This window comes from Ochotona princeps, chromosome X, assembly GCF_030435755.1.
Source record: "Ochotona princeps isolate mOchPri1 chromosome X, mOchPri1.hap1, whole genome shotgun sequence".
In the NCBI taxonomy this organism is placed as follows: domain Eukaryota; kingdom Metazoa; phylum Chordata; class Mammalia; order Lagomorpha; family Ochotonidae; genus Ochotona; species Ochotona princeps.
Genome location: NC_080865.1, coordinates 37,461,552 through 37,487,428, shown reverse-complemented (window position 1 = coordinate 37,487,428; position 25,877 = coordinate 37,461,552). Strand labels below are relative to the sequence as shown.

The following is a 25,877-nucleotide window of genomic DNA, read 5'->3' as shown; positions in this document are numbered from 1 at the left end:
TTTTTTTTTGATTTGCAAGATGGAGTAAGAGTATAAAAGTGTTACCCTGAATGGTAGATGGAATTATACATCTTTCATATTATCTGCTACACAGTAAGCACTCAGTCAGCATTTACTCCAGTGAACAAATGTTTATTTAAAAGAATTTGTAGAGATTTATTGCTCTTATTATCAAAGAGCAGAGGAACATTTTATTTTATAAACACACAGACACTGTGGCAACTTAAAACTACAGCTAAGAAAGGAAGGAAAAATACCCCCTCCTCCATCCAGGGGTTGAGACCTGGAGCTAATACTTTTCCAGTTATCAGTCTCCATCCCCATCCTTTAAGTTAAAGAGTGACATGACAAGGAGACAAAGCTTTGAGGGAGAAGAGAATTATGGGGTCCTTTTGTTTTAGGAGGGAAGACCATCTGCACAATCCACAGGAATGAAATGGCCAGCAGTTGTCCTGAGCTGAGGCTGCCTTACAGAAGAGGGCAGACCCATAAGCGACAGAAAGAAAGAGGCAGGGAGTGAGGGAGGGACAGAGAGAGAGAGAGAGGGAGGGACGGAGAGAGAGAGAGAGAGAGAGAGAGAGATGGGATGGGTACCCTTTACCTTGCACAGGTAAAGTGAAATTGGCACTTGAATGTAAATCCACTCCTCTCCTTTGATACATCATTGGGGAGGTGCACATCAAAAGCCAAAACAAATGCTTGTCTAGTGCTCCTCTCAGCCTAAGGCAGTCCATCAGCAGAGTCCTCCTCCATAGTGACTTAGGCAGTGAGTTAGGCAGTACTTGTACAGTGGGTCTGGTTTCCTGATTTTACCATGGGGAGCTCTGACTACAGGTGTGCAAAAATTAAAGGTTTAAAGTAAAGAGCTACAAAATTTTGGATCTCCAAGAAATTTAGTCCGCCCAGGAGATGTGGTGGGGGGAACTATAGAATGACAGCCAGATCTCCCAAATGAATATGAAAAGGAAGGTTGGTACAAGCTACCTCTAGACCTTAAGGATGAGATGAGCCTAAAAGTGAAAGATATGCACCCTACCTGTTGAAAGTCCAGCAAGAAGACTGTCTCTTCAGAGTCTAAGGCAAAAGTACAGGGAGATGGCCTCTCCCAGCCCTCAATCCTACAGTTCCTCAGGCTCTAGGCCCCAGGCACAGGAGACAGAGAATTCCATTGAGGACTTTTGCCCTTCCTTCAGCTCCAACCAGTGGCAGAGGTGGAAATGTGGACAAGACAGAAAGGATCATCAGACACACCATTATTAGCACCTGAACCACATTTCCTCCTAAACTAGAAAACCCAAGAGCAGAAAGAAATAACAGCAAAGTGAGAGAAGAGTTGTGCTTCTATCACATTAAATAGGAGACTTGGTGGGGTTGGGAACAAGTTATTTCACATCAGGACATCAATAACTGGCCAGAGGGAGGGGTTCTGATCAACACAGCTCCACATGTTGTCCCTCTCTTCATTCATCCTGCTTCCGCTTTGGCTTTTTGGGGTTTCGAGATCGACTCTTGGCTTTGCACAGAGGGCATATAGGTGCGTTCCGGTGAATTTGCTGGTGACATGACAAGCAGGCCTGGTGGAGGGCACAGGACAAAGAGCATTAGTGATAAGATTCTTTTAGGCTATGGCTCCGACTTCTGATCTCAAAGGCCCCAGAAAGTTATGATTTCCCATCATGAGGGAACAATGAATAACAAATAAGGTCTAAGTAGGAACAGTACTCCTGGAGACCACAGAAGATGAAGTGAAAAACACAATCCCAAATCAGAAAGGAGTCTTTGAGAAAACATATGAAAAACTTGGAAATAATACAAAATGAGAATTATATATCCACTCATATCTGTACTGGAACATTCCTTATGAGGTTTGTCAAAGAATTATTTTATTTTCTAAGGCAGGGGTAAAAGGAAATTTTTTCTGTAAAGGTCAAGGCTTTTATGCCACATGGTCTTTGTCACATATACTCAAATTTAACTATTATATGAAAGAAGCTATGCACAATGTATGAACAAACTTGTATAAATATGTACCAACATAACTTTAAAGAAAAATGGCCAGCAAGTCAGACTTGGCCTTCAGGCTGTAGTTTGCTAACCCTACCTGAGAAGTCCCTTTGACTAATCAGTGTTGATCAGGGCCAAAATTCTGCGATGTTATATCGCATTTTGATTTTTGTATTTATTTTTTACCCAACAGAGGTGCAATTTAATTCTGTTAATAAAAAATGGTTATCATGAAGATTGCAGTTATATTGCTCTATAGGATATAACCCAGGTATGTATCACACTTTGCAAATTTTTTTCAACATTTCCTTGCTTTCCTAACCATATCTGTTCCTCAAATACTCTTGGGATCCACTTTGTAATTCTGTTGTTTTCCTATTTATATCACACACCCACCGAAATTTGTTAAGAGTCATGTTTCTAACTTTCAGAAATTATACTTCAGAGGGTTCATCAATCTCCCTATAATTTGCGCCACTCTGAGAATGCAAGATTCAAACAAATTAGTCCAAAGCAGCATATATGGTCTTCCCTTCACCTATGTCACAAGCAAAGATTGTTTAAGGAAGATTGAAAGTAAATAGGGTCAAGACCCTGAGACCCAGTCTCCCACAGACCCATTCCATGGGAAGATACTTTGCTTCCTAAATGACTCCTATGCAGTACACTTACTTTCATAGGTGGGGGAACCCAGTACACTCACCTTCATAGGTGGGGGCTGCTGCCTGAAGGTAGCTGTCTGCCGAGTGTCCTGCTTCCTAGCCACTTGGAGTTGTTGGGCGGCAGCAGCTGCAGCGGCCAGGGACTCGGGGATGGGGGGCTCCTGAGGTTCTGTCTGCCACTCTGCTTTCTGCTTCTCAAAGTAACTTTGGAAAACGAGAGATATTGGGGAGATTATTCTGAAAGCAAGGAGAACCTTGCCCTTCTTAAAGAGTCACATGCCACAGAACCATGGTTTGAGCTACGGCTCACTTTGGGAAGTCCCCGAACCCTCCCCAACAAGGCTCTTCTCCCTTGCTGCCAGGCCCATTGACAGTTTGGCAAGGTATTTCTTCCTACTTGTTGACTCTGACAGACCCAGAAGATCAAGAAATCTCAGGGCTAGCAAGGTCCTCAAAGGACATTCATTCATTTCATTCATTTCATGCTCTTTTGAAGTACTCCTGATTAAGTATCCTCAGGCATATGTTGACATACCTCTAGAAGTAATGAGTCATAGCTTCCATATACAACCTGCTCTGCTTTTGGGAAACCTTCGCTTTTATTCAGCTAAACTCTTGCTTCTTTGAGCCTCATTCTTAACTATTGGTCTTAAGATGAAATCTCAGTCTTTTCCTTGGGGATCATGAAAGCTCAGACTTCCGTGTTTACAAAAGTGTCTGGAAACCTTCTCCAAAGTGAGTTGACCTCACAAGAGTCACAGCCATAATGTTATATTTCCAAAATCACCCAAAGGCTTTTAAAAGTCATCTGGCAATTCTAGTCTAATCATCCTTGTGCGGGTTTAACAGCCAAGCACAAAGATGTGGCCAGGATCATGAAATAGGTCAGTCACTGATGGGCCTTACATAGCACGAAATATCCTGGTATTCAGGCTGTTCAGGGTTTACGTATGTATACATATGCATATGTGTGTGTTGGGGGGGTATGTTCTAAGGCCAAGGGGCAGTCAGCTTACTCCAAGGAGAGCTTCTCTTCCTCTTCGCACAAGTCAGGCAGCCTCTGCAGGCCCAGAGTCATTCGAAGAGCATCCACATGCTCCTTCAGTGGCTTATACTCATCATGCAGCCGCCGGGTAGACTCCAGGAGCTTATTTAGGTCATTTTCAGACTGCTTGATAGTGTTCTCCATCTAGAAAATAAAGTGAGATGGACAAAGAAAAGATTCCCAGGTTCTCAGAGAAGCTCTACTACTGAGCGAATAATGGCACAGGCTCCAGAGCCAAATCAATCTATGTCCATGTTCGTAATCTGTCAAGTTCTTCTTATGTGACTCTGATAAAACCTTGATTTCTTCATCTGTATGATGGAGGTAGTAGTAATGCCTACATTGTACATTCCTAGTAAATACTCAATTATTCAATAGATATAAAAGACTCTGGATAGTTGCTAACAGAGCAAAAGCTTAGTAAATAGTAATGTTCAAATGTAGAATATTAAAAAATGAAATGGCTAGCATACCACATCACCATTTTACAGGTCAGAGAACAGAGGGTCAGAGAGAATAAGGGACTTCCCCAGGGAAACACCTCTTTGGGATATAGTGGCCTAGATTCTCAGCCGTTTTTATCCATTTCATTGGCAAGATGACAGCAAAGTGGCTAATTCCTCTTGAAGTTCAGAAATCTGTGATCTCTGATAAAAAAATCTCAAGTGTCAACTGCCCAAATTCCATTCATATTTCTTTCATATTAAGCCTGATAATATCAGGAAATGGGCATTGCCACACAAATGGCTTTCTCAAGAACAGAAACTTCAATAGTAAATTTAAAAAATACTTCCCTTTGTCATAGGCTTTAAGGGTTGGAAAGTACCTTACAGATCAGTTTCTCCAATATCCTTCCTGGTGAAGGAATCAATACAATAGCCCAGTCAGGTAGCCATTCAGATCCTGCTTAGATAACTACAAAAGAAGGAAGCCTTGGCAAACAGTTAATTCCCTGTATCCCAAGAATTTGTTAGGAGGGTCTTTAATGACGAAGCTCTGCAGGGAGAGATTATTTATTTGACCTCATTAGAAGCTCTTTTGCATTTAAGCTTATACCCCATCAGCAGTTGCTCATTTTGCTTTTATTTTTTCTCCGAAAGCTACGCTTCTACTCTTAGAATCCCAAAATGAGAACACATCAGAACCAAAAGAGCCCTTATAGGTTACCAAGTCCCTCATCTAGTGAAGAGAAGGAAAGTAAGAACCTGGCAAAAGGGGGGATACCTGGTTATACATAGTAAGTCAGCAACAAGCCAGGGCTGGATCTCAGAAACTATATATTCCACTTTACCACAGCCTGATGCTAGCTCCAACAGGTTGACCACAGCCATGTCTCAAGGAAAAGGCAGAGCACTTACTTTGCTCAAAATTAAAGCACTTACTCTTCCTCAAAGAGCCCAGAGGTGGGCTCCAGGTAATCAGCCACATACCACATTGATGTCAGCATGGATCAGACGGAGTTCTTCTACATGGGCCATCTTCTCTTGTAGCAGGAGATCCATCTCTTGTTTGTATTCCTTCAGATGTCTTTCCTCTGATTCCAGTGCCTCAAACTCAGCCTTCAGACGGGCCTTGATCTTCTCCATCTGCAAAGTTTTGTTCCTGCAATTCAAAAAAAAAAAAAAAAAAAAAAAAAAAAGCAGGAAACAAACCAACTAGAGAATGGAGAAAAATGAAACTAGAAACTGGAGTACAAGAGTTAGGCCCTGAGACAGGACTTTCTTTTTAAGTCATCTTCCCAAGCCTCCTGTTTTCAGACAAAAACAGCCTGAACTAATTTCCAAAATGTTAGATGCTTTCTTCGAAGATGAAAGTTCCATGGCTTTCAAATAAGGTTAATTTTTCCCCCTCATAGGACATTTGCAAATGTGCAGCAAATTTTAACTCTTAGAGTAATTCAAGGCAGAACATGCTTTTGATGCACAGCAATATCCTCTGCCACAAAGAGCTCCCCCACTCAAGATGCCAACATTGACCTCCTAAAAGTTCTAGAGGAGTACTGTCCAAAAAACTTTTTGTAGCCAAGAAAATGTTTTGTATCTCTGCTTTACATGAACCAATAGGAAAATGTAACTATTGAGCAATTAAGATGCAGTTAATGCATTGAGGAAATTAATTTTGAGCTTTATTTAATTTCAATGAAATTTTCACTTTAATCAGTCATGTGACTTATTGCTTTTACTGTGCAAAGCACAAAATTAGAGAGTCTACTTATTAATTCCTAAAGAGGAAATAAAAGGAAATTATTGTGGGACACTTCTCTTGTGTAGATAAGCAAAGATCTGCTCCTGCTTGTTAAATCCAAACTATATACTCTCTGGCTTAGCAACCCCTACCACAATATTCTAGAAATTTATTCTAAGAAAGTAGGTTAAAACAGCAGGAAGTTACTATAAAGAGATATATTTTTTAGACTGTCCAAAAAATAGAATATTTGGCGAGGTTTTCTGGCATGGAAAATGTGGGTGAGGCACTCAATGAAAAAGAGCACACACTAAGACTACAATTTCAAAACATGCATGCATTTGACTAAATGAGAAAAAGAACTGGCACTTTGAAGCCTGGCTATGGTACAGAAGCACAACATTTTGGATGGAGGTTCCTCTAACCCCATTGTATCCTCCCAGTTGCTCCATAACTTCTGGAACTTAGGACCTATCTAGTCATTAGCCATTTACTTCCACTTGGCATTTCCTTCTGCCTCAGCCTGTGGCCTTCCCCATTTCCCTCAATCTATCACACAGGTACTGCAGCTCCACAGCTGACTGTGGCCTCTGACACATGCCTGTTTCTGCCTCCTTTCTCAGAATTACTGTGGCTGCTGCTTTAAGAAGGAGCACTCAATGACACCGAACCACAGGGGAAAAAAAAACTATTAGCATGGTGGGAGGATTATCTTCCTCTATATTAAAAAAGATTCTTTACCTGTTATGCTGTTTTACCTTATAAAAGGGTAAAAGGATGGATATTATCCAATGTGAGAGAAGCTAATTGAAGTGTAGTACAGAAATTTTCCTGGGATCATATATTTGGGAATTTGGGTATTGATATTTGCATTCTGGACTAACACCAAAGTTAATAACACTACATGTCATTAACTTTCATGCCATACTGTTTTTGACTGGGGTTGCCAGACTGAGGAGTATAAATCCATTGACGGAAGCTCTTGGTACACCTGGTCGATGGTCCTGCCAAGAGATGACATTGTTTTGACTTGATCATTTATTGATTTATTTATTTGGATCTTCTCTCATTCAGACTTCAACTTCCTTTCTAAGCTACATACAAAACAATCTGAACTTTGCCTATCCTCCCACAGATGGAAACCTGAGATTCAAAATGATTTACTGTCTCATCCTAAGTTAGATTGCCTATTGGGACAGTGTTGGGCCAAGAACACGTTTTGTTTGTTTTGGCAGCTCTTGGGCAACAATAATAACAACTATATGTATATTTTTATTATATTTACTGAGCACCTACTAAGCAATCAATTACAGAGAGCTCTAATATACACTTTTTAAAAAGATTTATTTATTTTTATTGGAAAGTCAGATATACAGAGAGAAGGAGAGACAGAGAGGAAGATCTTTCATCTGCTGATTCACTCCCCAAGTGTCCACAATAACCGATGCTGAGCTAATCTGAAGCCAGGAGCCAGGAGCTTCTTCTGGGTCTCCTACGTGAGTACAGGGTCCCAAGGCTTTGGGCCATTCTCCACTGCTTTTCCAGGTCACAAGCAGGGAGCTGGATGGGTTCCAATCCCGGTGCCCATATAGGATCACAGTGTGTGTAAGGCGAGGACTTTAGCCACTAGGCTATGACACCAGGCACAAAAGTATACTTCCTTTTTTTTTGTTTATTGATTACATTGCATTATGCGACACAGTTTCATAGGCAGTGGGATTCCCCCCACCCCCCCACCCCCCACACACCTATGGTAGATTCCTCCACTCCGTTGCATTACCACAGTTCAAATTCAGTTGAGATGCTTTCATTGCAAGCATCTACCAGGCACAAAGTCCAGCATCTTACTATCCAGATAAGTTCATCAGTTTCTTGGGGAGACTATCTCTGGTCTGAAGGTAGAGCTGGCAGGGTGGTTTTGATAGTTCAACAGATCTGAATTGCTGCCACTCTCACCACTCCAAGCATGATGCGGTCGTTGGAGAATCCACTGATTGACATAGTCCATTATAGAGTCTCCGTTTGCCCAGTTTTTCACTGCCAACATATAGATGAGGTGCTTGATTGATTTGTTTTGTCATTTGATGGTTAGCGTTCTGAGTCCGAAAGCTCGATTGGGGAGATCCCCAAAGAAACTTTGTCTGAGATGTTCCCAGACCAGATTCTTGTATGTACTAGCAAATACAGGGCCTGGCACAGTCCATCGCCCCCATCAGCTGGTGGTTGCAGTTGCTGGGTTGGTTCTGTTTCCATCCCTGTCTTCCACTGGAACCAATGGGTGTTTGCAGTCCAGCCTGGTTCTGCCCAGCAAATACTCGGCCCTCGCATAAACCAGTGGGAGTTGCAGTACAGTTGGAGCAACCCACAATAACCCCAACCAGACCCGCCCCCTACCCTGGTTTGCTAGTATGTGTGGCAGACTAGTCCAGTCTGTCCCACATCCCCTTCTGCTCTCATACATGTCAATGGGTATTAAAACCTTGTCCCATCTAACCAGCTCCACTATGCAGCCCACACAGATGCTGTTGGGTGTCTCTCTGTCTAGCCACCCCAGCCCCTGTCCTAGTTTTTGTGCGCTCCCGTGGAAGTGGTAACCCAAGAGGGAAGAGCCCACTATTTCCCTCCCAGACCACTCCCACTTCCGGATTATGCACTGTCCAGGTAGTTCTGTGGTTTGACTTGACAGAATTAGACCCCAGTGCCAGCTTCTGCCAGCTGATGCTGTGACTAAGCCCAAACAACCCTCACCCATTCTAATTTTGTTTGCACCCGCAGGAATAATCAGCCCAGCCTGGTTTTTCCCTAATCTAGTTCACATGAGGCACACAGGTGTTGTAGCCCTGCCTGGTCTGGTCTACCCCCATCCCAGCTCATGCTCTCCATTGGGAGTAGCTGTCCAGCAAGAGCACCACCCCTTATTCCCCTGCCGACTCTGCCCGCTCCCTTCCTGGTTCTCACGTGCTGGTTGGGTGCTGCAGTCACATCTGGCACAGGCAACCTCACATTGGCATTCCGTGTTGTGCACTAGTTTTTCTTGCCACTGAATCTGGCTCGACCCACACTCTGTTCTGGCATTCGGATTTGCCAGTGGATGACGAGAACTGATTCAGCCGGGTCTGCCCCCGACCCATGCCAAATGTATGCCAGTGGGACACTTTCCATGACCTCCTGGCTGTTTCCTTCCATGCTTCTTGCGCTAACCTGCAGGGTCTGTGTCCTGCCAGAGGAGTTGCCTGGGCTGCTCCATCAGAACCCCTCCAAATGCTAGATTTCGCGCATAAATGTATACTTCTTTTACCAACATTTATTGAGCACTTATCATTTGTCAGGCAGGCGCTACAGACAGAACACAGAACAGAACAGGATATGGACAGGAAACTTCATTTAATGAGAAAAACATACTCTGAGCCTGCGAACTCATAGGATGCAGAGTGAGATGGAAGAACACAACAAATGGCAGTAACACAGTCTTAAGGAAACTGTCAAGGGAGCAGTTACAAGAAGCTCCCACGTGAACATGACATCTAAGCAGACACCTAGACAGAGAGTGCAGCATGAGCAATGGTCCCATTGCATGAAAATATGCCACATTAAAGGAACTGAACAAAGATCAGTGTGGAGGGAGCAGCGATTGCAAGAGGAAGAAGGGCCTAGATTAAACTAGGGAGGTTTGTAGGATCTAGAACCTGATCAGTTTGGAAACTGAATGATTTAGAACTTTTATCCTCAAGCAAAAAGGTTTAGATTTTTAAATGGCAGGGAAATGGCATTACATGATCGTCTTACTCCACTTCTCTCAACCTTGATTCCCTTATCCATGACCCAGAAATAATAATAGCACCTACTTTACAGGTGAATATTAAATGAGTTAAGACATGTGACATTCCCAAGCAAAGTATGTGGCACAGAGTGGGCAGCCAAGAAATAATAGTGCCCTTCCCTCCCCTCTCTGCCCAACTCTTAAACCAGGGCTATCACCTTCACCACTGTGGTTTGGACTTTCAAACAACATATGGCAAGAATAGTGTGTGTGTGTGTGTATGTATACACATGCATGGGTGCAATATGCAAATGTATATACATACATCATCATGAGTAGCCAGGTTTATTACACATTAATAAGATTAAAATAATAACCAATAAACTACCTCATAATATCAATGTAACTAATGGCATTTCGTGGAGCTAAGCAAAGCCTTTCTAATTGTACATCAATTCAGTTAAGATGGAAGTAATGCTCAGTAAATAAAGTCAGGGGTCAAAGTTCTCTCCCATTGACACTAAGTGTAAATCAGCATAGTGTGGGCCCAACGGGGTAGCCTAGTGGCTAAAGTTCTCACCTTGCACTTACCGGAATCCCATGTGGGCATGTGCAAGGCAAGGACTTTATTTAGCCACTAGACTACCCCGTTGGGCCCCCAATAAATAAATCTTAAAAAAAAAAAAAAGAAAAAATCAGCATAGTGCAGAGCTAGCTGTAATTGCACCTTTTTTTTTTTTTTAATTCTTCCCTCCATACTTAGTTCTGTTTATGAAATCCGTGTTGTCAGGTAGAAGACATTATAGCCCTAGATTAAATAAACATGATCCAAAGACTCACCTGCTGGGTGCCATGTAGACAAGGTAAATCAAAAGCATAGAGATTTTTTGAAATCATCTGAGGCATTTGTTCTCTATGGGGAGAAGGGCTGTCTTTACCAAGGTGGCAGCATCATTCTTTGAGTATACAGAGCAGAGCAATGTCTACCCAAGCTGTTTTGGATCCTTTGTCAATTGCCCACTGTTGTAAGAAATAGCAAAAACCTGACTAAAGGGCAGAAGGGCCAAGAGCCATGTTTATGGGAAGGAAAAGAGGGTTATGAAGATGGGTTTCAGAAATTGCCTCTATTTTTAAAGTCAGTTTTTCTTGGGGGTGCCTTGCTCATGTTATAGCAGAAAGACAGCAATGTCATTGCAGGCATTTTGATAGTGATACTGTTACTTTTCAGCAGCAGTATAGGAAGATGGGGCCAGTGGAAGCAGTTGATCCTTGGTGCAGAAAATAAAGGATGTATTATGACCAAATGCTTAGTGTAATACACCAGTCACCCAAAGATAAATATCACATGTTGTTCTTTGATTTGTGGTAGCTAATATACACAGTTTCAAAAATGTAATCGGAATGAGTAAAACTGACACACTGAAACTTCATTAATGTTTATAGATCTTGTCTGTACTTCACCAGGTTGGTGATCTTCCTACTTTAACGTATTTAATTGTTTGTTTGATTGAGAATTAAGCCTATGATGAAAAAGAACACTGAAATAATGTTGTAGGTGGGTCTCAGGACAGGGCATCTCATGCCTGGATCCCAGACGCCAGCCACCACATGCATGTGGTGAGCTGTCCCCGGGCGGCCAGTGCACCATTTGGTGCCAGGCTCCTCCTGCTGGCTGCCCGGCTGGGCCCTCTGGGGTTTTGGTTCTTTGAATCGCTGCTTAGGTAGCTCAAGCTTGAACCCACTGAGCTTCTAGAACGTGAATCAATCGTAAAGATTCCCAATGACAGTAACTCTTCCTTTAAAAAACTTGTAATCACTGAACAATGCTGACCACCAAATACCAGTCCATGCAAAAGCTATGGCTCCAGATTTGTCCAGCAGAATCATATCCTGTTACCTGACATGATGATGGAACAGGAGAAGGGTCACCCTAAGCAGGGCCATGACATTAACTAGCACTCGAGAACCATACCTGAGGGTAGATTCTGTGAGGGATGTGTGGAAATTCTAGCTACACTGGTTAGCTTAAGAGTTGGGGTGGTGGTGATGGACTAAGCTAGGTGTGACCAAGGAGCCTGCCATCAATCACAAGTAAAGGAACCGACAACAGTTTGGACTGTTCAAGGCAGCAGCACTCAAATGTGCGTCCTGAATAGGGTGTGGGGTGGGCCGGGCTGTAATGTTCACCAGCTCATACAAGGCCAATTGGAAGGCCAGACTACGCCGGGCACTGGCCTAAACCCAATGGCATGTATGAGAACTGGGTCTGGGAGTGGATTAAGTGGAGGATCTTGGGAAACTCCCTTGGCGAGAAATAGCTCCCGTTGGTGAACATGTGGTCCAGACCTGGGGGTCGGACAAGCAGGGCAAAGTAGCTCCAATAGCTGGTCAATGTGTGAATTGGTAATGGAATGGGATGTGCTGGGCAGGACTGAGCAAACCTTAACCTACAAGCGAAACTAAAAACCAGGAGGAGCACAGGTCATGCCAAGCTAGGCTCTTGCACCTACTGGTCTGCATGAGCCAGGAACACTAAGCCACAGTGTCTAAGGCAGAGGTCAGGACAGATGAGGGGCTGAGCCAAGTTGAGTCAGAGCAACCACTGGCATGTGCGTGATCTAGAGCTGGGAACAGGCCCAGTTGGGGAGCTAAGGGGACACCCTAGCTGGGTTGAGGTTCCCACCAAGGGGCGCATGGCCTGGAATGGGGGCTGTGTTCTGATCAGGAAACGGTTGTAGTCTCCCTTGGCACAAGTGTGGACTGGGACTGGATGCCCCAAGCCGGGCTAGACTCCAACACTCTCTGGTGTCCTGGAGGACCAGGGTAGGGATGGACTAGGCAAGGTCTAAACCCCTACTGAGCCATGTGTGAGCCATATGTGGGTATGGACGAGTCATGGCTGGGCTGAAACATTCAACAGCAAGAACCAGTTTGGGTTGAAGGCCAGTCAGGAAAGCCACTGTTCCTGCTAGGACAGGAGGTGAACTGAGTAGTGCTAGCTCATGGACCCCTTGATATACGCAAAATCTGGCATTGGGAGAGGTTCTGATGGAGCAGCCCAGGCAACTCCTCTGGCAGGACACAGACCCTGCAGGTTAGTGCAAGAAACATGATAGGATGTGACAGCCCAGAACAGGCCATGGAAAGTGTCCCACTGGCATACATTTGGCATGGGTCGGGGGCAGACCCGGCTGAATCAGTTCTCGTCATCCACTGGCAAATCCGAATGCCAGAACAGAGTGTGGGTCGAGCCAGATTCGGTGGCAAGAAAAACTAGTGCACAACACGGAATGCCAATGTGAGGTTGCCTGTGCCAGATGTGACTGCAGCACCCAACCAGCACGTGAGAACCAGGAAGGGAGCGGGCAGAGTCGGCAGGGGAATAAGGGGTGGTGCTCTTGCTGGACAGCTACTCCCAATGGAGAGCATGAGCTGGGATGGGGGTAGACCAGACCAGGCAGGGCTACAACACCTGTGTGCCTCATATGCACCAGATTAGGGAAAAACCAGGCTGGGCTGATTATTCCTGCGGGTGCAAACAAAATTAGAATGGGTGAGGGTTGTTTGGGCTTAGTCACAGCATCAGCTGGCAGAAGCTGGCACTGGGGTCTAATTCTGTCAAGTCAAACCACAGAACTACCTGGACAGTGCATAATCCGGAAGTGGGAGTGGTCTGGGAGGGAAATAGTGGGCTCTTCCCTCTTGGGTTACCACTTCCACGGGAGCGCACAAAAACTAGGACAGGGGCTGGGGTGGCTAGACAGAGAGACACCCAACAGCATCTGTGTGGGCTGCATAGTGGAGCTGGTTAGATGGAACAAAGTTTTAATACCCATTGACATGTATGAGAGCAGAAGGGGATGTGGGATAGACTGGACTAGTCTGCCACACATACTGGCAAACCAGGGTAGGGGGCGGGTCTGGTTGGGGTTATTGTGGGTTGCTCCAACTGTACTGCAACTCCCACTGGTTTATGTGAGGGCCGAGTATTTGCTGGGCAGAACCAGGCTGGACTGCAAACACCCATTGGTTCCAGTGGAAGACAGGGATGGAAACAGAACCAGCCCAGCAACTGCAACCACCAGCTGATGGACTGTGCCGGGCCCGGTTCTTGCCGGTACATGCAGGAGTTTGGTCTGGGAACATCTCGGAGAAAGGCTCTATGGGGATTTCCCCAGTCGAGCTTTCAGACTCAGAACACTAACCATCAGTTGACAGAGGACAGAGCAGGTCAATCAAGCACCTCAGCTAGGTGTTGGCCATGTAAGTGCTGGGCAAACGGAGACTCTATAATGGACTATGTCAATCAGTGGATTCTCCAACAACCGCATCATGCTTGGAGTGGTCAGAGTGGCAGCAATTCAGATCTGTTGAAATGTCAAAACCACTCTACCAGCTCTACCTTCAGACCAGAGATAGTCTCCCCAAGGAACTGATGAATTTATCTGGATAGTAAGATGCTGGACTTAATGCCTGGTAGATGCTTCCAATGAAAGCATCTCAACTGAATTTGAACTGTGGTAATGCAACGGAGTGGAGGAACCCACCATGGGGGCTGGTTAGGGGGTTTGGGGAGGGGTGGGGCGAATCCCACTGCCTATGAAACTGTGTCGCATAATTCAATGTAATCAATAAACAACATATATTTTAAAAAAAAAGAATGAGCTCACACCAGTTTTAGGCAATTGTGCATAAAGGTGCTATGAATATCCATGTATGTTTTATTATAGCCATAAATTTACATGTGTTTGGCCTGACACAATGACTCAATTGGCTAATCTTCTACCTCCAATTGGCTAACCTACCACCTCCCCTCCAAACATCCGGGATTTCATATAGGCTCTGGTTTGTGTCCTGGCTGCTCCTCTTCCCAACCAGCACCCTGCTATGGACTGGGATAATGCTGGAGAATGGTACAAAGCCTTGGGTCCTGGCACCCACATGGGAGACCCAGAAGAGGCACCTGACTCTTGGCTTTGGATTGGCTTAGCTCCAGCCATTGCAGCTATTTGAGGAGCAAATCATAAGACGGAGTGAATAATCAAGATCTTTGTCTCTCTCCTTCTGTCTGTAAATCTTCATTTCCAATAAAAAGAAATAAACCTAAAACAAATTTCATTTCTTTAGCTAAATGATCAGGAGTACAATTGCCAGGTAATGGCCAGGGTGCTTTTTCAAGATACTGCCAACTGTGTCACAATGGCTGTACCATTTTGTATGGTTATCAACAGTGTATGAGTGACCCAGTTCCTCCTCTTGGCCAAACATTATATTTCAGCTGTCATGCTAGATACATAGTGCTACCTCAAAGTGATATTAATTTATTTTTTTCTGGATAGCTAGCAATGTTGAATACTTTTCCATGTACAAATTTCCACCTATATATCCTTTCCATAAACTGTTTATGTTTTTGGCCCATTTTTATTTTTAAATTTTTTTTCTATAGTCCAGGTGTGAGTACTTTGTCAGATATTTGGTTTGAAAACATTTTTTCTTCCTTGGTAGCTTTCCTTTTCGTTCTCATAACAAGGCCTTTAGCTGAGTACTCACATTTTTTTTTTGTCAAGTCTAGTTTCTTGAATTTTCTTTAAGAGAGCATGCTTTATATGATAAGTTCTATGTTCTGTGAGTTTTCTATGTCATCTACTAAAAGTCTTAGTTACATTTATATTTTCACTTGAGAGTGAGTTCATTTCTGTAAAAGATATAAAATTTAAGCTGAGTTTTTTTGTTTTTCTTTTTTCCTGTCTAATGACTCCTGCAGTACTTGTTGCAGAGACTATCCACCTTCACTGCATTTTCTTTGCACCTCTGTCAAAATTACTTTGGTATGCTGCCATAGTAAGTTTTGGGATTCTAATTTTTCTTCCATTGGACTATGAACCTTTTCCTTCACCAAAACTGCACATTCTTAATAATTACAACAATATAAGAAGTATTGAAATCAAGAGTGTTATTCCTGCCACTTTATTTTTTTTACTTTCGCCAAAATTGTTTTAGCTATTCTACTTTTCCTTGCCACATGAATGATTCCTTTCATGAATGAATGATTCCTTTCATTCACAGCTTATGGCTTTCATCATAAAAAAAACAGAGACAAATATGCACCACCCATCTTCTGATTCCTTCTCCAAATTCCTGCATAAGACAGGGAGGTGAGAAGCAGAAGCCAAGAGCCCTGAACTCAATGGAAGCATATGCATGTACTGTCATCTGCTAAATTCCCAAGTCCATTATCACAACGTGGATTAAAAGAATAGCCAAGATTTGAACCAGCAAGCCAATGTGTGATGCAGGCATCCCAAGGAACAGTTTCACTTGTTATGCCATAATAACCATTTTAGGGACAAGAAAGATTGTTAGAGACTAAATTGTATCACCCCTACATATAAGGGTATTTTAAAGAAATTTACAGAAAACTTCATTGACAGGTAAATTTAGCTATAAAATTTTAAAATCCACGGATAACTCATGAAATTTTTTAAATCCCCACACATGCTGAGGGTCTTTAGACAGGAGATTGGGACATGTGAAATCATATAGCAGGACCCTAATCTGGTAGGACTGGTGTCATTACAAGAAAGGAAAATCTAAAGCTCATTCTCTCTGCATGCACACAGAGGAAAAGCCTGGTGAAGCACTGTGAGACTACAGCTATCCATAAGTCAAGAAGAAAACTCACAAAAACATTGAAACTTCTATAACCTTTATGATGGACTTATAGCCTCCAGAACTGTGAGAAAATAAATGTCTGTTGTTTAAGTCACCCACTCTGTGGTATTTTGTGGCATTTTCCTATGACACATTGAGCAGAAACACACACATGCATATATATGTAGCATTTATGTATTATATATGATATATATGTAATATATAATATTGCTACTTAAAGAACTTTGTGGAAAATAGAACTGAAAATTTGGTGCAAAATCTCTTGAAATTTACACAGTTTTCACAATATGCATTTTTCGTTAATTTTTGAAGATTCTGATATCAAATTTTATATATATGTACATATAAATGATATAAGTCTAATTCTAAAGTATAATTTTCACATAGCACAACCCATTGCTTCTATATGTAGCCATTGTCCATATTTTATCTTTTGCTTCTCTGTGGGATAGACTCTCACTTTGCTTCCATCTCCACATCACTAAAGTAAAACTTAAGTGAACAGCCTTGTACTTATCTCAGTAACTTGGGCATAAGGATGTATATCAGAAGTGGAATTTCAGGGACAGAGGTAATGTGTATTCTTATTGTGAGTAATGAGTGTCAATTCGCTTAAGAGGATGGCAACATCAGTTCACAATCCTACTAGCAGTACTTTTGGGCCCCTGTATCCGTGTTTGCATTCAGAAAACTGGAGCAACGGGAAGGTATTGACTGTTATACTGAACTGCAAACTTGTAGCAGAATGTACCTAGGAATAGAAGGAAACTATCTTAACATAATAAAAGTCACACATGCAAAGCTCACAGCTGATTCACATATAATTATAAAAGACTGGGAAAACATGAATATGGCAAGGATGCTCATTTTTATTTAATGTATTACTGTATGTCCTAGCCAGTGAAATTCGGCAACACAGAACAACACTATCAAAATAGGGAAGTAACAGGTAAAAATATGCCCATTTTCAGGTGACCTTATTTTACAAGAAGAAAATCTGGAAGATTCAATCCAAAACAAACAAAAACCTGTAAAAACTAACAAAGATATTTAGTGATGTTAGAAGGATACATACAAAAGCAGCAAGCAAAATATATTGTGTCAAATCATATAGCAACAGCAACAACAACAATAACACAAAAAAACATATGAAAAGGAAATTGTAAAACAACACATCCACAATAGCACCAAAAATGAGTAAAATACGTAATACTTAGGGGTTGACATGATGATATATATAGCAAGTTAATCTGATGCCTGCAACGTCAGCATCCAACACGGGCAATGATTTGTGTCCCAGTAGCTCCACTTTGATCCAGTTCCCTGATTATAACCCGAGAAAGCAGCAAATGATGGCTCAAGTACTTGGGCCTCTGTACGCACACAGGAAAACCCAAGGAGGCTCCTGGTTCCTGGTTTCAGATCAGCTCAGCCCTGGCCCATTGCAGACATCTGGCCTACTGCAGAACCAGTGGATGCAAGGAATCTCTCTCTTTGTCTCTCCTTCTCTCTGTAAATCTGCCTTTCAAACAAAAATAAATAAATCTTCAAAAATAAAACACAAAAAGAATGAAATACTTTGGGCTAAGTTGAAAATAATAGAATGTTTAGGAATAAACTAATGATGAAAGAAATTAAAGAGGGCACAAAAATGCAAAGACATGTACATGGAATGGAAAACTTAACTAAACAACAGAAAGTGATCTTCAGATTTAATGCAATCCTTACCAAAATCCTAACAATTTATTTTACAGAAATAGAAAAAAAAATGAGTTCTAAAAGTCATGATGTCACCACAAAGGATCCCAAATAGCCAAAACAAATGAGGAAAAAAAAAGAAAGCTGAAAGCACCAGAGTTGTTGATTTTATAATATTTTAAAATTACATGTGATCATAGCAGTCATTGTAATACGGTACTTGCCTAAAGACAGACATAGGATGGAGCTTCAAATATTTGCAGAAAAATGGATTTAAAATATTGCAATTTCCCTTACTCTATTTGAAGGTGCCTTGTATATGTGTGAGCCACTGGGAAAGGTTAGAGAACTCAGAAATGAATCCACTCACACGCAATCAAACAATCTTGAACAAGGGTAAAACGAATATACTGCAAAGTAAAGAACAGTCTTCAACAAATACCTTGGGGAAAAAATGAATATCCATATACAAAAAATAAATCTGGCATTTATCTTAATGAAATAGAAATAAACTCAGTGGGCATTAAGGACTAACACAAGGTCTAAATCTTCTAAACTCGTGGAAGGAAACGAGAAATTCTTCATGACTTTGGTGTTGGTAATGCTTTCATGAATATGTTTTTTTTAAAGATTTATTTATTTTTATTGGAAAGGCGGATACACATAGAGGAGGAGAGACAGAGAGGAAGATCTTCCATCCGATGATTCACTCCCCAAGTGAGCGCAACGGCCGGTGCTGCGCCAATTCAAATCCAGCAATCTGGAACTTCCTCCAGGTCTCCCACGCGGGTGCAGGAACCCAAGGCTTTGGGCCGTCCTCAACTGCTTTCCCAGGCCACAAGCAGGGAGCTGGATAGGAAGTGGAGCTGCCGGGATTAGAACCCGCGCCCATATGGGATCCTGGCGCGTTCAGGGCGAGGACTTTAGCCACTAGGCCACGCCGCTGGGCCCCATGAATATGATTTAAAGGATGCAAAGGACAGGCAATAAGACCAAAAGTGACATGGAAGATTACATAAAAATAAAATACGTCTATACAATAAAGAAAAACAACCAAGTAAAAAGACAATCTGAGGAAAGAGTAAAATAATTGCAATTAATATCTTTAATAAGGGCTCAATTTCCAAAATATATAAGGAATTCCTTGAATGCTATGGAAATGGGACAAATTCTATGGAAAATAATATAAATTTCAAAAAACTTTAAAGCATCCCATGTACAAATGACATTAAATGGTATTTGTTTTTCTGTGTCTGGTTTATTTTACTTAATAGAAAATCCTCTGGGTACATCCTCATTGTTGGAAATAATGGGATTTCATCTCTTATATGACTGAATAGTATTCCCTTGTGTATATATATCACAGTCTTCCTTATACATCAATCCATTGAAGGTCATTTAGTAAAAAGCCAAGCAATATTTACCAGCTGGGGAAAGTGGTGGTGGGGAGAGTTGAGCTAGTAGGTGCAAAGCTGAAGTTAAGTAGATGTGATAAATTGTAGAATGTTATCAAACAACAGGATGATAATAAACAATAATAATTATTGTGTATTTAAAAATAGCTTGAAGAAAGGAATTTGTCCTGACTACCAAAAGTAACTAATTTTTGAGCTTAGATGTGTTAATTACCCTGGTTATGTCATTACATATTGAATAAATGTATAAAATCATAACATTATATCCCACAAATATGTATAATTATTATGTGTAAGGCTAAAGTGGAACTATCATATAATCTACCAATCCCATTTCTGGATATTTACTAACAGAATTAAATCCAATATCTCTAAGAGACATCAGTACTCCCATGTTCACTGTAACATATCAGATATAGAAAACATCTTAAATGCCCCTCAGTGGATGACTGGATAAAGAAAATGTGCTATTTTGTGCAATGGAATACTATTCACCCATAAAAATGAAAGCAATTAGGGCCAGCTTGTGGAACAGTTGATTAAGCAATCACCTGCAATGTCAACATCCCAGTTTTGAGCACGAGCTCACATCCCAACTTTTCTATTTCTTATCCAGCTCCAGCTCAGGTGCTTTGGAAGGCAATAAACAATGCCCATCCATTTTAGAGATCCACACGGAGTTCCAGGCTTCTGACTTCATCCTGACTACACTGCCTATGCAGCCATCTGGGGAGTGAGTTAGTAGTTGAAACATCTCTCTCTTTCTCTCTTTCTCTCTCTCTCTCTCTCTCTCACTTTGCTTTCCAAATAAAAAACATTACACATGAAAAGAAAGGAAATCCCACAATATGACAACATGGATAATCATGGTATATAAAATAAGCTACTCACAAAGAAGGACAAAAGCTTCACTTACAGGAGATATCTGAAGTAGTTAAGTTTATAGTAGCAAAGAGTAGAATTGTGATTGTCAGGATTTGGGGAAATGAGACAATATAGAACTGCTATATGCTGTGACTAAAACTTCAGTTTTGCAAATGGGTAACTTCAACAGATCTATATTACAATATTGTGCCTTTAGTATACAATAACACCGTATTATTACAGTATTACAACTCAACATAATTTTACAACTTAAATGTCCTATAATGGCTTCCTACTGCACTCAGCATTAAATCTAAACCTGAAACCCTCTGAACCAAAATTCTAAAATCTTGCTATTCCTTGGCCTGAGAAATTATTTGTCCAAAGGCTTAATTAGAGGGAACAGATTTTTAACAAGTCTATTCATTGACATATATAGGTAGAATGTGAAGTATGTTAATATCCAGTCTTCTATATTCTGTCTAGCAATGAGGTAACTTGAGGTAATATTAAATCATTCATCTCATTCTCAGTCTTCCAAATGTAGACTTATGCATCAAGTGTTTTGAAATCAGTAACATTACATGTATCAGAGCCTTCTAGAGATTGGCCCTTTACCATCTTTCTGTATTCAACTTCCACATCATATATTAGAACACATCATTGATAAGAGGAACTCAACAATTACACATGGAATGAAAAAAAATCTGAATACAAATAGGTGGTAATTCCAAGGAACTGATTACAAAATCATTGTCCTCAGAGAAGGAAAGACTTCACAGAGAGTGGAGAGGATTTTCTTTCATCCAGTTAACATTTATTGACAGTGTGTAAGTGCCAGGAATTAGGAAAGAATTGAATGCTAATGAAGGATGTTATTTTTATTTATTAATTAATAGGCTTGGAATAAGGAAGAACATTCAAGCAGGAGGTTCTGCATAAACAAAGGCCTAAAGGAATGAAAATACAAAAAATGGTGAGGAGCTACTATATGGCCAAGAAAAATAAGGTAAATGAGAAGGAGAGGTAGCAAATAAAATCACAGGAGTGGATCTGGATTACATTTTGTGGGGAAAGGTCACGAATAATGTGGTAACAATGACAGCTACATGTGTATGCAACAAATACACAGCAAGAAATTGCCTGAGAATCAAATATATCATGACCTGATACATACACACACAGATCTAAAATAAAAATTAAACTTCTTCAAAGTATACTAGCCACTTTTTATGAGATGAATGTTGGTAATTCCCTTAATTTTTTTCAAAAATTTTGTGAAAAGGCTACTAGCAATAAACAAAAATTTTTTAGAAATTAATAAGGTATCATTGGCCTATTTCAAAAAGACTGACATTGGTGATGGGCAATTAATGAAGGTGTTCAAAGAATACTAATAATGCCTAGTGTAGATCTTGCTGAAGATAGAGGAGATATTGAAAACAGCAAAGTAATTCAACAGATGGAGGGGGATACAACTATGTAAATGTCCAAACTAATCATAATGAATGCCTGAAATATGGCAGTATGGAGGGAGCTTTGAGTAGGATGGTGAAGCTAGAGATAGTAGGATTTGGTAAGAGTTCGGAGATGAGTTATAAAAGTAAAAGAGGAGTCAACATTGACTTTCAGGTATAAATCTGAGGTACCTTGATATTAAACCAGAAGTTTAGGGGACAAGCTCAACTGTAGTGGGGAAAGACAACAATTGACTTCCCCAGCTGAGTTGTATCTGCAGAGCATCTAGGTAGACAAGCTCCATAGGTTTGCAAAGTATATGGCTAAGCCTTTGTAAGCAGTAAATTAGAGACTTGGGAGATAATATTTGAAAATGTAGGATACAAATATTTGTCCAGGAAAATGCAAACAGACAGAAAAAGAGAGGACTTACAGTAGAATATTACAGCTGGAACAATCTATTTAATATCATATTATCTACTTTCAAAATGTTTTTGTTTTCTTTTTTAAGGAAGAGAAGATCATTTTATAAGGATATGATTTACATTGGGACATAAGTGTGCAGTATGTGCATATGGCTGGCATGCGCATGTTAAGAAAATATTGGAATGTCCATAGGGAGCTTCAAAAGTATTCTGGTTCACAGTATAATGACAGCATTGATTTTCTCAGCCTCATTACTATGCCCATGCTTTCTCTCTTTCCTAACTCCCTTCTTATTCCTTTTGCTCTATCCACTTGCTTTTTGACCATGATCTGAAAGCCCCAAGAATGCATAAGCAAAATCAACCAGTGTGGGATTTGCAGGCTGAGGTCTGCAGCATGGTTTTGGAGTTGGTTTGGAGGAAAGACAGTGCTGAATATGTAGTCACAAGAAGGAGCAGCAATGGTCTGTGCTGACAGATACATTCCTGAAGCTTTTGCCACTACAAATTCCATCACCGTCATGTGTGAGTGGTGAGCATAAATGAGTCTATTCTGGACCTGTGTCTGGGTATGTGTAAGGCTCTTAGCTTGACCTCATTACACAGTTAGATGATAACACCTTAATATTATTGCTTTACCTTGGAAAATATTATTTTTCAACAGAAACTGCTTTGCTCATAATTTAAGGCATTTAGAATAACAATAATGACAATTTAGAGCAGTTGAAAACTGTGAACAATGGTGAATCAGACTGTATTTGTAAAGGCAATTAATGGCAAAGTAATATATGTGCCATCGGAATAGTAGGATATATTTTTGCTTTTTAAAAATTTTATTCATGTATGTGAAAGGCAGAGATAGAGAAAGAAAGTCTTCCCATCTGCTCGTTCACTCCCTCAAATGCCCACAGTGCTTGGGACTGTGCTTGGCTTGAGTGTCTCCCAAACACATGGCAGGAGCCCATCACTGCTGCCACTCAAGGTCTGTGTTATTCAGAAGCTGGCGCCAAGCCAGAACTGGAAAAAAAATAGAAACTAAGATTTATTTCTAGAATGAATATTCACCACTCATTCCGTCTTTCTTAGCTGTGTAATGAGGGAGAGTTTGCCTAAGCTCTCTGAGCCTCAGTGTTGCTATCTGTAAAAATACAGGTAATAATTACTACCACAGATTTTCACTGGGAGAATTAAAAATTAAATTATCCAAGAGAGCCCAGAGTGATGGCTCAGTAACTAAATCCTCACCTTGTATGTGCCGGGATCCCATATGGGTGCCGGTTTGTGTTCCGGCTGCTCTAATTCCCATCTAGCTCCCTGCTTGTGGTATGGGAAAGTAATAGAGGAAGGCACAAAGTCGTGGGACCGTGTACCCGCGTGGGAGACCCGGAAGAACTCTTGGCTCCGGATCAGCTCTGCTCCAGCATTTGTGACCATTTGGGGAACGAACCAGCAGATGGAAGATTTTTCTGTATCTTTTTCTCTGTGAAATCTGATCTGCCTTTCCAATAAAAGTAAATACATATTTAAAATATGTAAATAAATGACCTAAGAGCTTTGAAATTAGTTTGTGCTCAACAAGCCCAGTGTGAGTAAAGAAGTAGATTCTTCATTTACAAGGCTAAGTTTTTTATTAGGTACACTGTTACTGTGACAACTGGAATCATCCTGCACTGAGTCATTTCACTCAGTCCTGATATTTTGCAGAAAAAAAAATCATCTAAAGTATACCCTTCCTTCTCAGCCCTTCCAAGGGACGTGGTGGGAGATCAAGATAGATTGACTGGGATCCTGTCAAAGGTAGCCTTTTCAAGCTGTGAACAAGTCATCAAACTTCTGCATTACCACTTTTCAGTTGCAAAGGAAGAGTAGGAAGTTCAGCGAATTCTTGATGAAACGAGTGCAACAAAGTCAAAACACCAGGCTTCAAAAAAACACAGGGTGCTTGACCACCAGCAACAGGTACACGTCTCCCACAGGCACCCTAAGGGTTAAATCTCAGACTGACAATCTTGTTTCTTAAAGGCACACAGATGATACTCTCCACACTTTATCCCCAGATTCTTGGAAAACACTTTACGGAGACAGCGTGAGGCAAGACACTCTAAGAATGAGTGGGAATTGGACCAGGACTGAGGCAGAAAAGGGAAGGTGGAGAAAGGCCTAGTGCTGGCCCACGCAGTCAGCTCCGAAGGGGCTATTGTGTGCTGAGCAAGGACATCATCACCGACTAGCGTTAAGTGGCTCACGGAGCAAAAAGGATGCCGACAACTCCCGCTTTTGTCACATCCAGTGCTTCAGAGTAGCTGTTGGGATTTCATCATCAGTCCTACAACTGCATCCTTAGTCCCCAAAACTCCCAACCGCCTTGTGAGCTCAAGATAGGATGAAAGCGGTGAAAGGAGAGTGCGCGCCATCCTTCCAGCACCCGCTGGCCAGGATTCCTCCACAAGAACCCCAGCGCCGCCGCCCCGTAGTCACTGGCAACGGCCACAGCCCTGACGCGCTACGACTTGGCCCTCAGAAAGCTCTCCCTGGCTCTGAAGTTGGACGAGAGAACAGGGGTAGAAGAGGTGGGCGGGAACACGGGTTCCTAAAGAGCAAATTGTCAAAGACACCTTGGACCTGATAAGTACTTGAAAGAAATGTGTCCACGAACACTGATCTTGACCTCCACCTCATTATGAATAAAGCTGTTTTGGGATCAACGCCTTGCGTCTTCATCTATGCTTTTCAGCCACATCTGTCAAGTAATCTCTTTCACCTCCTCGGGGTCTCTTCACCTCCTTCCGTCCCCGCCCCTTCTCTCTTTCTTTTTCTCTCAGTCCCTCTCTCTCTCGCCCCCTCCCTTCTTCTCCAATCTGTTTCGATCGTTCACAGACCCCCTCGAATCCTCACGTCACCTGCACTCTTTAGTGAATGGGCCCCTTTGCAGCTCCCCTCCGCAAGTAGCTCAACAATAGATACTTTTCATTGGTAACTCAGCCCTTTTCCCGCAGCGAGGGATGAGGGGGGCGGGGGCAGAGGCAGGGAAGGACGCTGCAAAGTACCACTTACCTGATCTCTTTAATGCTTTCCAACTTGCACATAATTTCTTGCTCATCTGCCATGCTTTTCACTCTCAACTTCACGTCCAGAGAAATGTACAAATACACCAGCTAAGGGATACAATAGACACAATGTAACCACCTCCTCCGGGATGAGGGCTCTGAGGCTGTGCGTGATAGAGGCTTGGAGAAGGCCTGGGAGCTGTAGTCCGCAGCTCCACGGCCAGCCAGGCAGCCCGGGGGCTTTCAGGACTACAACTCCCAGAAGGCCAACGGCACACGCCTGTTTCTCTTCCTGCAGCTGCACTTTAAATCAATTTGTCACAGATAATTATGTCAAAGGTTCTAAGGAGTGTAAGGGAATGGGGATGTTCGTCTGGCCCGTGGGCGGAAAACAAAAATACGGAAAATATTCCTGAAGGCGACTGGCGAGGCAAGTTGCGTACCTATTCACACCCTTCTGAGGACCCTCACAGTTATGCACCCCCAGGAGGTTAACAGAAGCCACTAGTTACTGAACTCCTTGAGGCAGGGAGAGAAATCTTGCGAAGGAATTACTTTATGTGATGTAGAGTGTTTTGTTGTTGGCTAGAGAACAGCAGCTTTGCTATTCAAATGGAATTGGGGTGGAGGTGGGGAAGAGGAC

At 41.9% G+C, this 25,877-nt stretch overlaps 1 protein-coding gene across 2 annotated transcripts; it reads right to left on the bottom strand.

Moving 5' to 3' along the window:
• Positions 1-155: 155 nt before the first annotated feature.
• On the bottom strand, positions 156-25,493 carry ZC4H2 (zinc finger C4H2-type containing). 2 transcript variants are annotated; one of them, XM_004595197.3, is made up of 5 exons: positions 25,242-25,493; positions 5,142-5,313; positions 3,683-3,855; positions 2,708-2,870; positions 156-1,574 (listed from the first exon to the last, which is right to left on the bottom strand). In XM_004595197.3, the coding sequence occupies exons 1-5, from the start codon at positions 25,292-25,294 to the stop codon at positions 1,461-1,463; spliced, it is 675 nt and encodes a 224-aa protein (XP_004595254.1). In that variant the 5' UTR covers positions 25,295-25,493; the 3' UTR covers positions 156-1,460. The 2 variants fall into 2 exon arrangements, with proteins under 2 accessions (XP_004595254.1, XP_004595255.2); XM_004595198.4 differs by lacking the exon at positions 2,708-2,870 and having other exon boundaries at positions 25,242-25,374.
• Between the last annotated feature and the right edge of the window lie 384 nt (positions 25,494-25,877).